This window comes from Sturnira hondurensis, unplaced genomic scaffold (genome assembly GCF_014824575.4).
Source record: "Sturnira hondurensis isolate 20B ecotype Veracruz unplaced genomic scaffold, ASM1482457v3 Scaffold0008897, whole genome shotgun sequence".
NCBI lineage: Eukaryota > Metazoa > Chordata > Mammalia > Chiroptera > Phyllostomidae > Sturnira > Sturnira hondurensis.
In genome coordinates, this window is record NW_028081528.1 from 812,102 (window position 1) to 824,160 (window position 12,059).

Genomic DNA, 12,059 nt, shown 5'->3' on the forward strand with positions numbered 1-12,059 from the left:
ATCAACTTCTACTGCCCTCATAAACTAATGTATGTCCTGACTCTGTTTTACTGTGAACATTTTCACTAAGATTGAATGGCAACTACTAAGTACCTGCAAATATAGCCTTAACATATTATTTACATAGGATTAAGTAGCGACTAACAGGCCTGACTTAGTAGTAATTATGTACACTGAAAAATGCCACCCATTACATACCAAATGGCCAGTGTACTCCTATTTCACATACACTGAATGATATTGCTTATGTGAGACACCTTCCACATCCCCTTATCCTTCTCATTTCTCAAGGGCCTCCCTTTCCTTCTACAGGTTAATCAGTGAAGTGAAGAGGGAAGGGCGACAGTCTTAAATTATCATTTCAGGTAACTAGGATTTAATAATGGTTATTGTCATAATACAGTAATTCAAGTGAAGGAAAAGAAAATAGTAAATCTAACATATAAGCAGTTTTACTTTGTAAGGAAAAAATATTTTAGAGATATTTAGACAATTCTTTCTCTGTAAATACATTTTATGTAGATGATAAAAGTCATGTTCATTTTAGAAAACAAAGGACTAGTTATTTATTCTAAAACCAAACTAGATTAATCACTTTTCTAATTTTTTCTTATATAATTGAGCATTAAGTATTGTCTGTGCCAAACAACTTTGAGCTCAACTTGACCTGTCAAGACAGAGAGAGAACTTCACATGTGAATTGACGGTATGCATTCTTCACAAATTCTTTCTGAATTCTCTCATATGATTAGTGTAATTTTATAACCTAGGTGGAGTCAAGTACTAAAGAGAACCTTAGGCCTTAAAGATTTCCTCTTCAACATTGAATATTCCTAATTATTTCCTTGTGAAATACATATTAGTGTTTTAAAAGTCATATAAGCTTTAAATTATTCTCCCAAAGGGAAAAATACATACTAGTGTTAACACTGGAGAGTGGTTTCACTCTTAAATCAGAAATATTTTTGGATTATAATGAGATCTAACTTTCTTATTTTTCAACTGTTCATTACTTTAATAATGCACTCCAAGAGCAGATCCATACATTTATGAAGAGGTGTTACATTATTGAAAAGGCTGACATCATATGTATGTCTAATAATTAATCTAGCAATTACTTGAATAAATTCAGCATACAGTGACGAATAATCCTCATTAAACATATAATATCACTAAGGCTAAGTCTTCTGAGTCCTTTAAATAAGAAATCACTGTAGTAAAAAGGCTACTATGCAAATAACATCACATTTCAACGGAATTTATAGCCAGCAGCTATCTTTAGGGAGAAAAAAAACTAGTTTTACCTCTGCATGTAGATTAGATAATATGCATGTTTTCAAATACTGTTGGTTATTAATGACATTTTCAGCCTGATATTAATTCAGTAAATTTGACATCTTTAAGTTTCCCACTCCCCTTTTTTGTCTTTTAGATTTTTCAGTTCAACTAATTCATCTGCCAACATTTTTTTTCTTTATAGACAATCTAGGAAGAAACAATGTAAGGAAATGTGTATCAGATGTCTCCTTCTTTCCCCAACATAGGAAAATGGGAATGGCTTAAAATTACCTACCTTCCCCATAATTTGTAGGCACTAAATATCAACTCTTTCAAAAAAGAAGTCTTAGGTTTAGGTTAAACCGTTTTTTGAAGTACTGTAACGCATCAGAATGTAGACCGAAGAAAATATGGTGTGCAAAAGAGCTAATTTTTAAAAAGAAATACTGAAAGAAAATTATAAAACAATATGAACGTTTTATGGTTGGAATTTAGAGATTGGGTTTTGATTAAAATATAAGTTCTATAAATCCCAGAGAAGTACAAAATTGAAGGGCAACCAACAACTCTGTTCTTCTAAACATTCAAAAGCACAATAACAATAATAACTAGTCATATTTTAATCAGCAAAATAAAATCTAGATGGATAGATACTACGTCCAGGCAAAATAGTCTTTTGCAAATCTCAGTTTGTTTTAACTCCCATAAACTCAACTATGATTTGGTGAAGCTGCAAAAAAATTCAGAAATGATGATGAAACATTTAAAATGTAACATCCCGCAGCTAACATTAAATGGAAGGTTATTGAACAAATAATTAGGAAGGAAAAGGCATCCATTCATGCACAGCATTCAAAAGCAATAGACGGGACATGAAGTTATAATAAGGAAAGAATTTCAGGAACTGATACTAGGTAAAAAACAAGATAGGAGCAAAAAAGTCCACTCTTTTTGTCCAAGCTGGCTCTTAAAGTAATAGATCGGTTATATCCATCACGCAATCTTTCTCAAGTCAAGAGACCAGTTTCCTGAAAAGAGTAACTCCCCGGTCCTACATCAATGTTCATTTGAGGTTTAAATTTCTAGGTCATAAAGTAAGAGTCAGACACCCTTTTTGTCCCCTTCTATCTAATTCTGCTTCCTGATTCCAGGATAATGACCAAAAACTGTATTTTAGATGATCTATACTCTTTCATGCACAGACCCAAAAATATCATTTTCATGAGCAAAATGATTTTGGATTAAAAAGGTAGTAAAGTACAACATTTAATATAACTCCCAGTATAACTCCCAGTATTTAATATAGCAATTCCAGTACTTGGACGACTCACTAAGCTATCCCTCCTCCAAGTAGTTTTATCAAATTTAAAGAAGAAAAAAGAAGTTTTACCCCTTCTGGATTATATTTTGCAAGCACACCATTACCATGGAATTCTTCAAGAACATCCTTTAATTTCTTTGTAGAATCTATAAGAAACAGAAAACACACAAATGATACACATGCCTGCTGTGATTGTGAAACCTAGTTGTGAAACAAAGACCCCTTAAAATATAAATTATCTCCAACAGATGTTAATTTTAAAGTGAACATATAAAGTGTTCTTAACCATTATTGAATGTCTACTTAATTGGAAAAGGTAATCATATAAAGGAAAAACAAAAAAAAGTATGTTTTGCCCAAGTGTATTACCCAAGAATGGAGCCACTGACTATGTATTGAATATTATATGAATTGATGAGCAAATAAATGAATAGGTAGAATGTTTTTTATTTTGATAATGTAATATCTAAATTAATGAAATAAGTTTAGTCCTTTTAAAAAAATTTTATAGAGAGCGGAAGAAGAGGAGAAAGACAGGGAGAAAAACAACAATGTGCAAGAGAAACATCAATCTGTTGCCTCTTATTGGCCCCCAGACTGGGACCTGGCCCATTACCCAAGGCACATGCCCTGACCAGGAACTGAACTGGCGAACTTCTGGTTTATGGGATGACATCAAACCCACTGGGCCACACCAGTCAGGGCTGAAATAAGTTTATTTTAAAAAGAAAAAGAAAACATAAGTATTCCTTAAACTTACATCATTTATACTGTGCACTTTTTACGTATTACAACATTAACTACATAAAAACCCTGCTGAATAAATGAGAAAAATAAAATGTGTATCTAGACCTCAGTGGTAAATCCATTCAGAGGCATGCTATAGATTTTAGTATTTTGTAGGTATTTGGGGGAGAATTTTCTGAATATACATAAAGGTCAACACTAAAGCTTATTTTAATTCAATTAAGAAACAAATTTAGACATGTTATCAAAAGTACTAATATTTTCTAATATTTTAATATTTTAAAATAAATTTTAAGACTTTAAAATGGTGACAAAAGAATGTTGGAAAATAATATTATGAAAGAATCAATATTAAACTTTAAAAATTATATGTAAATATATTATAAATATATTTATTTAATCTACTAAAACAATGCTCTCACATAATTATCAAAACATAACATTTTGACTAAGCAATATCAGAATTATAATATATTTAAGGTAGAAGAAAACAATAGTTAACAAATAAGTCATCTAACCCAATCATAGTTGAATAACACTGATTTTTAATAAAGCTTGTAATTAAAATATAAAAAATAAGCAGAAGATTCTTAGTTTTCCATGAGGAAATAGGGCACATAAATTGTTTCCTAGAATTTGAATGTAAGCCTCTGGCCTTTCTCCAAAGTTCCGTGATATTTCAACCACCATAATATGTTTCCTAGTCCCCCAAAACTAGTTTACAAATGAACTTTTGAAAGACCATATTAGAAAACCCACTCTTAGATGCCCTGGAGGACATCATGCCTATTATCTATTTGGTGATATGTACTTTCATTTGGAATGTACAGCTTTGTTCCTTTATAATGTAAATTCCACGGGGTTTTCTATTTGTGTGACTGTGTTTTTTATTGCAATAAAATTCATATAACACAAATTTGCACTTTAACAATTTCAAAGTATACAATTCAACATTTTGGGGGTATGTTCACCAGGCTTTGAAACCATCCCCTCACAATAAAACCCATATTCTTGACCCATTACCCAAACAATACCATACAGTACATTATCTTTGTGATCTGACTTCTTTCACTTAGTCCAATGTCTCCAAGGCTCCACTTCCCCCACTAAATGAAACCAGAGTGTTCCTATGGCACATTTCATAAACCAAAATGGCTGAATAGTGAAGAAGCAATTACCATTTATTAAAAGCAAGAATTCTCTTTGGACGTTCTTTAGGTTAGACAAGGCAGGTACTAATGTAGGTCTTTTGTAAAGCAAAATGTCATAAAGAGAACTTTCGGAAAGCAAGAGATTCCTGTTTATGTGTGTTGTAGTATGTTTTATTATTTCATCCTCTTTTTATAGTTAAAAACATTTCATTTTCTGGATATAGCACTTCTCATTTACCTCTTCACCCATTGGTATGAGTTGCTTCCATATTTTGGCTTTTATAAATAGCACTGCTATGAACATTCAAGTGTGTATATTTCTATGCAAAAATGTTTCAGTCCCCTTAGGTATATACCTAAGGCAACTGCTGTGTCATATGGAAACTCAATGTTTAACATTTTGAGGAACTGCCAAACAAATTTGCATAGAACGATACCAGTTTACATTCCTGCTAGCAATGTATGAGGATTTCAATTTTTCAACATTTTTGGACACTTAATTGCTAATTTTCTGTTATAGCCATCTTAGTGGTTATGAATGGTTTTGATTTACATTTGACCAGTCATTTGCTAATGACAAACTATGTTCAATATCTTTTCATAAGCTTATGGCCATTTGTGTATTTTCTTTGGAGAAATATTTCTTGGAGTCTCTTGAACATTTTTTAAATTGTTTTTGTGTGTGTGTGTTACTGAGATCTTCTGGTGTGTGTGTGTGTGTGTGTGTGTGTGTGTGTGTACTTGCATGCTATCAAATGCACGAAACCTGTACAGGTTCCTATGTATTTCTTTTTCAGCATATATTTTGCCAGCACTTTCAATTCTTTGATCAGAGTTAATATATTATGCCATGTCCCTGGCTGTAGACTATAGGTTGCCCTAGGGAAGGAAAGGTACATTTTAACTTTTTGCACAGCACTCAAACTTATTCCAAAGCCCAAACAATAGAATTATAACAAATGTTATGATCCAATGGATCGGGGCTATTGCTACCTGACAAAAATGACAGTAATAGCTTCAACATATGTCTTAGAAATGTGCATTACTTCAAAGACCAGCTTGTGTATCTAAAAGAGACATGAAGCTGACACCCTACACCCAAATTGTGAATGATTAGGCACTATTATAAGTTAGCAGAATGCCTTTTAGTTCCTCTTGTTTATGGAAGTAGATGTAGACCATTCTGTACATACCTTACAGAGATACACAGACACATAAATTCTGGGATAACATATCCCATTAGACTATACATATTTTAAGCATATCTTAGCCCCATGATAGAATTAAAGGGGAAGAAAAATTTTGGTTTCTTACACACAGAGCTTCCACAGAGCTACCCAAAGATGGGCTTTTCATTTCAGGTTTCTATACAAGTAAAACGCACAATCAGTAATCATTTATACATGCCCAGAGAAGAAGAGAAGATCTCTTCTTCCAGAGAAGAAGTAACAATTCATGTCATTGTTAGTAGTTCACTAGTTATTTATATTGAAATATTCTTAGCAGGGTAACTATCTGGAATAAATTAATAAATTAGAGCCAAAATCTGTGACTGCCATTTCTATGAACTGAATGATCCTCAAGGCTGATCTTGGTTTGAGACACTCTAAGGAGCCCTAATTCACAGTAAGATGAATTACCATCAACTCATTTTGCTCCTTTTCCAACCTCATCCTATTTTAATATTTTGACATCTGAAGTTTACCCATAATCTAGTCCCTCTTTCACAATACAGTTTGGAAATGAGAACACTATCTTGTTCTTCTATCCTGTTCCAATACCTGTCTGGGGCCCATTTTCTCTAAGACTGAGATCTTCTCTTGCCTGGCCAGTGTTCTGTAGATGGGGATTTCGCTATAAAACAACAGAAAGTCCCACATACCCTGCCAGGACCCCATGGCCTCTCAACAGAATCTGGTATACAAACTGTCTACATACCTGCTTAGATTTTCCAGTTGCATTAGATTGGGAGGATCTGCTGTGTTCTACCCACCTTCATAAGAAAACACACATTTATTTATTTTATAGCTCAGGTTCTTTTCTTGATTTGTTCTTATTGCCTATCACCATAAATATTCCTATCATTTTGATTATGTCAGCTCTAAATCCCATCTGTTCTAAACGGCGATGGGGCAGAAGGGAGGAGAGAGAACGCACCACTAGGTCTGAGCTATCCTCTGGTACCAAATAGACAGTAAGGAAATGACACCTGGGTGAATAGATAGTAGGCAAGTGAAAGACATGGTCTCAGGCATATTTCAGCTAATGTTGGAACTCCAAGTACAAGAGCACAGTGACAGATTCTGGGCTGAGCAAGGCTGAGGAATCCAGGCAAGCAGCCAGCCAGGCAGGCAGCTGTAAGCTGGGGGATCAATTCACAGTTAATACATAGCTGCAACAGAACAAAGGCTTGGCAACCAAGAAGACTGACAACTGAGGTGCTGGGCTGCTAGTTTTTAATACTTGGGATAAGGGATTGGTACAGATGCTCCGCACAAAATATTGGATCTCCTAGAAATCAAAGGAAGGTCGTGATTTGAGGCAGTTCTGAAAACCAGGGCTAGTGCCAGAGGCACTGAAGTTTGGCTTGGCTAACAGGACAGAGCCCTTGGAGAAGAGCACAGGATACACTGTTGCTTTTCGACTAGTATATTGGTCTTACCGGGAAGTAGTTAATAATAACAACCACAATAGAGAGAATTTTTTCCATAGTCTTGTTTATCCCTTTATTAAAATTTATATTTTATTGTATTTTTGCCATTATCACTTCTTCTTCCTCTATCCCCAGCAATCACACCACCCGTTGTCCATGAGTCCTTTTTCCTTTTTGCTCCCTCTCTCCCCTAACTAGCCCCTACCCTGAGAGAATGGGGTCATCTTAGATGGTCTTTTCCATCACCATCAATATCATCCAAGAACTAAGGTAAAACTGAGCCTAAAAGTGGGAGGAATTTTGTTGGGCAAACACCTTTATATGCTGTGACAGATAAAATGTGTATGGGGACTCATGGAGTAGGTCTTATGGCTTGTCTTCCCCACACCCACTCTAGTGCATTTGTCCCCCGTGAATCCGCTCACGTTTGGCTGACTCAGGGAATATACAGTTCCGTGAGAGCTAAACATGGTACATTTTAGGAATGCACATTTAGAAATCTTCTGATTTTTTACAGGATTTTCAAAGAAAATTTAATTCCTTTTACATAATTTGAAAATAAAAATCAACAAGTGCATTTGGGCACATTTAGAAAATGGAAGAATCAGACAATTTCATGTGTCCTAAAGATGCGGCATGAAAAATGAAACGCTTTTGGTTCACCTCATATCCTTTTAGGTGTCTGTTGCATCTTGAATGAGCTTCCTTCATGGTTTGACTGCCCCTCCGCATGCACTTGTCAGAATAATCACAAAGGCTCCGCCGTGGAGTAATGGAAAGATTTAAAGCCAGATAGATTTGGATTTAAGTCCTGGCTCCAGAGTTTTTGGCTGGATGTCCTTGGGCATATTTTTAACCTCTTTGTGGCTTAGTTTTCCAATACTCAAAGTTGGAATAATGATATGGACTGTGCAACTGTGTCTTGCAAAGTGTCTGGTGCCCAGCAAATCCCTGCTCGTTTACTCCATCTTAAACATGACTTCAAACACATGATCGTCATTTGATAGCTTCCTGTGGTCTTTGGATTAAAGCACAAACCCCTGTTCTCGGCATCGTGTGTCAGAATATGACCCCAAACTACCTACCAATAATTATTTTATATGCTTTTTAATTTATAATTTAATACCCAGTCATCCAATTACCAAGGTATCCCATGATTTTAGAGTTCTTTCTTGCTTCATGGTGTTCTTTTCACCCAAGATTCCCTTCAATGTCAAATGAAGTTCAAGCATGATGTGTGTCATTGTTCACCTGCTACCTTGTAGACAGACTCTCTCAGGACCTCCTTCGAGGACAAGAGATAGCCACCTACCCTCTATAGAACTCCCCATAATAACTTTCTTAGAACCCACACCTGATTCATGCATTACATACTATTAACACTACGAATTAAACTTCGCATGTGTAGTGCTTTACATTGGAAACTGTTTTCCCTTATTGTTTCTCTTAAAACTCACATTCACCTGTGACTGTATCAAACTACATCTGCAATTAACTAACACATTAAGAAATCATGGTTAGCCCTGGCTGGTGCAGCTCAGTGGATTGAGCGCGGGCCTGTGAACTAAGGGATCGCGGTTCAATTCCCAGTCAGGGCACGTGCCTGGGATGCAGGCCAGTTCCCAGCAGGGAACACATGAGAGGCAATCATACATTGATATTTCTCTCCCTCTCCTTCCCTTCCCCTCTAAAGGTAAATGAATAAAATATTTAATAAAAGAAAAATAAATCATGGTTAAAGAAATCATTACTTCTTCAAAAATCACACAGCTAAAAGGGCTTGAACCAGTGATCCAAACTCTTGCATATGACCCAAACCTGTTCTCTCTACTTGGGGGAAAAAAAACAATAGCAGTTCCCATTACAATGAAGGCATCTTCTTTACACTCCATGACTTTTTGCCAATTTAGTTCAGGAACTTTATTACCTATTTTTCTAGTACACAGAAACATTTTATTTCTTTTTACAAACTTGACAGATGAAGAATATATCTTCAATATATACAAGAAATGTAACCAAGATCACATGGACATTTTTTAAATTAAAGTTTTTCAATGCATTTTATTTTATTTTTATTCAGGATTACATTTCTTTTTTAAAATAAAATTAGAATGTGTGTGTGTTGTTCTTCTGAAAAACTTTAACATATATGTAGATTTGCCTATCTATTTTATGTAGTTATAAGAAAGCATCTTTAATAATCATTAAAATTATTTATGTTGCATTATAAGGGGAAAGTATATAGAAAAGACAGGACTATTGAACAGAAGTCAAAAATATTCTGCAAATAGCACATTCTCATTATGCCTCATGACAAAACCTTTTTATTTTTTTGGTTGTTCCAAAGTAAATATACTTCAATGTCAAAGCCAATAGTTTTACCATCCAAATAATAGTCACAGCTGCTGTGAAAAGATGATCACATTTCACTGTTAACACTAAGATGATCCAACTTATACAATGCTTCTGTCATTTGTATAAATAACACGTTTTTAAAGAACTGGTTGTAGGTTAATAATGTTATCCTTCATTTGCCAAAGTTGGCAATGCCACGTTTCAATGAGGACACATGTGTTTCCAGGGAAAAGCGAAGGCTCTGACTGGGGGAGAGCGCCTGCCAACCTCCTCGGTCTCACACTCACACAGGACTATGGAAAAGCCATCTTTCGGTTCTTTCAACCCAGTGCTTTCAAAAGTTTCCTCACAATCTAGGCTTCCCTACAGTTTTTGCCCCTATCCCAAAAAATATTTGCAGCCTCGTAATGTTTTTCTATATGCAGCCAAAGAGGTGGTTTCTAAAATCACCTCTGCAGTAGCTTTTTTTTTTAAGTAAAAATACCCCTGCTTAAGAGAAGTCTTCTCTCTTAAGAAAGTCTTTTCTCTTACATGCATATTCATGAGCTAGCATGAATGTGCATGTAACATATTAGTATTGAGAACAAAGTTAAATTTGATAATTCAAAGTTCTATTAGCAATACAGTATTTAAAACAGAAAAAGAGCTTTATAATTGTCCAATTCAAACAGTTTTATGCCTAGCCCAGTGGTCCTCAAACCTGGATCCATCTTAGGATCATACAGCTCGCTCTTAAAATATACAGATGTCATCACCAGATGACATCCTACTCTCCATCTATGAGTCTGTCCTCTTTTGCCTTGTTAGTTCAGACAGTGAGTGGGTGGGGGAGTGGAGGAGTGGTTAGGTGATGGAGGGACTGAGCAAGAAGAAAAGAGGACTCGTGGACATATACAACAGTATGATGATTGCTGAGGGGAGGGGTTATAAGGGAACTGAATGGTAATAGAAAAGAACATAATAAATATTAAATCAATAAATAAGATATATGAATGCCTGGGCCCAAAAGCACAATGATGAAAATGGCATTGGACTACAATGGATCCAGACATGCAGATTTTTAAAAAGCTTTTCACAGGATCTTACACGCAGCAAGGATTGAATTTAGCACTGCTCTGATCCTTTAAAAGATGCACAAAGAAATTGAGAGTAAATAAGCAATCTTTCCTGCTATATTTTCTTATATATGTGTGTGTATGTATGTATATATACATATGTTTTTTTCTTGGTTGTTGTTCAGGAGACTTTATGCATAACCATAACTTATTAGAACATTTTATTCAAAAATTTATCTTGACCTCATGTCACAAGTGCAAAAATACATTATTTTGGAAATCCAGAAGACCTAGAAATTGATATTGTTACTAATGCAATTTCCCCAGTGATATAAAAGATGTTCTCCTTAAATTGTAGTCAGCAGCTGAAAAGAAACACCCACAGCACTATTGAATAAGGTATTTGGAGAACTAGTCACCAAGAGTCAGAAGTTCATACCTACTTGTATGAGAATTGCAATAAAAGTACAGAGAGATTGAATAAGAAATACAGAACTATTGTAAAAAAACAGTGAGTCATGTTGTAGCAGTTTATGTGCTAAGTGAAATCTATAAACCTGGATTTTTAAATACCCTAAAAAGAATATTCTAATGGCACAGCTAGACTTGGAAGAGCTATGAAACAAAAGCTCTAAATCTGAGTGCAAGTCTCCTCTGTATATGTCCCTGCTAAACTCTTGAGATCAGTGTTACTTGAAAGAATGGCACAAGGTCTTAGAGAAATGCATAGAGCAATACACACTGCAGTGACTGTTTCTATTTATCTGGAATGACAACTATTTAATTCTAGAATAACTGTTGATTTGAGACTATGAATAAAAGTTCCCTTTCCCTGTGGATGTTCATTATTTGCTAATAATCCTCTTAAACAAGCATTCCTTAAAATTCTTTCTTGCATTTGGTATTATTATTTTACCCTTCATCTACCCATATTTAACTTTTAGATGGTGCACCTAGTCCAATATCTTGGGCAACCTATTTGTAAGAGTGGTTCTTTGAGGAGACAAAATATTGGAAAACTTTGTTAACAGACCTAGGCCAGCTGGACACTATGCTAGAAGCCCATCAGATACTTACATCAGATTCTACTAAGGAGAAAATTATACTAAGAAAATAGACATGTGTTTGAGCCACTCATCTACACAATAACCAAAAATTGATACTGGAAACATAATTTCAATGAAGAGTTACAACTGGTGATTAAGCTGACAGGTGTGATTCGGTGGTGTGCTGGTAAAGGTTTAACTGTTGAAGGTGCTAAGGAGTCACCTGCAGTTTGCTAACTGGCCTGCTGCAAATTTTCCCACCACGGCCATTTCAAGATTCCAATACAACATCACGAACGCGGAGCTGGGAAGAGATGCTAACATTCAACTCACATGAGCACTAACTTTTGTATTAATCAATGTGTATACCTCAAGGAGAATAAACAGGTCTTTCAAAACAAATAGACACAAAGAGCAAAATTTCAAATATTTGAGTGGTATGTGTTGAGTTAA

The 12,059-nt window shown here is 35.1% G+C and overlaps 1 protein-coding gene across 1 annotated transcript in view; it reads right to left on the bottom strand.

Annotated features, from left to right (window-relative positions):
• DGKB (diacylglycerol kinase beta) overlaps positions 1–12,059 on the bottom strand; it is a 610,815-nt gene that overhangs the window by 487,683 nt on the left and 111,073 nt on the right. The window contains exon 3 of the mRNA XM_037056254.1: positions 2,669–2,745. Coding sequence (XP_036912149.1) covers positions 2,669–2,745 — 77 coding nt within the window. The remainder of the gene's footprint in view (positions 1–2,668; positions 2,746–12,059) is intronic.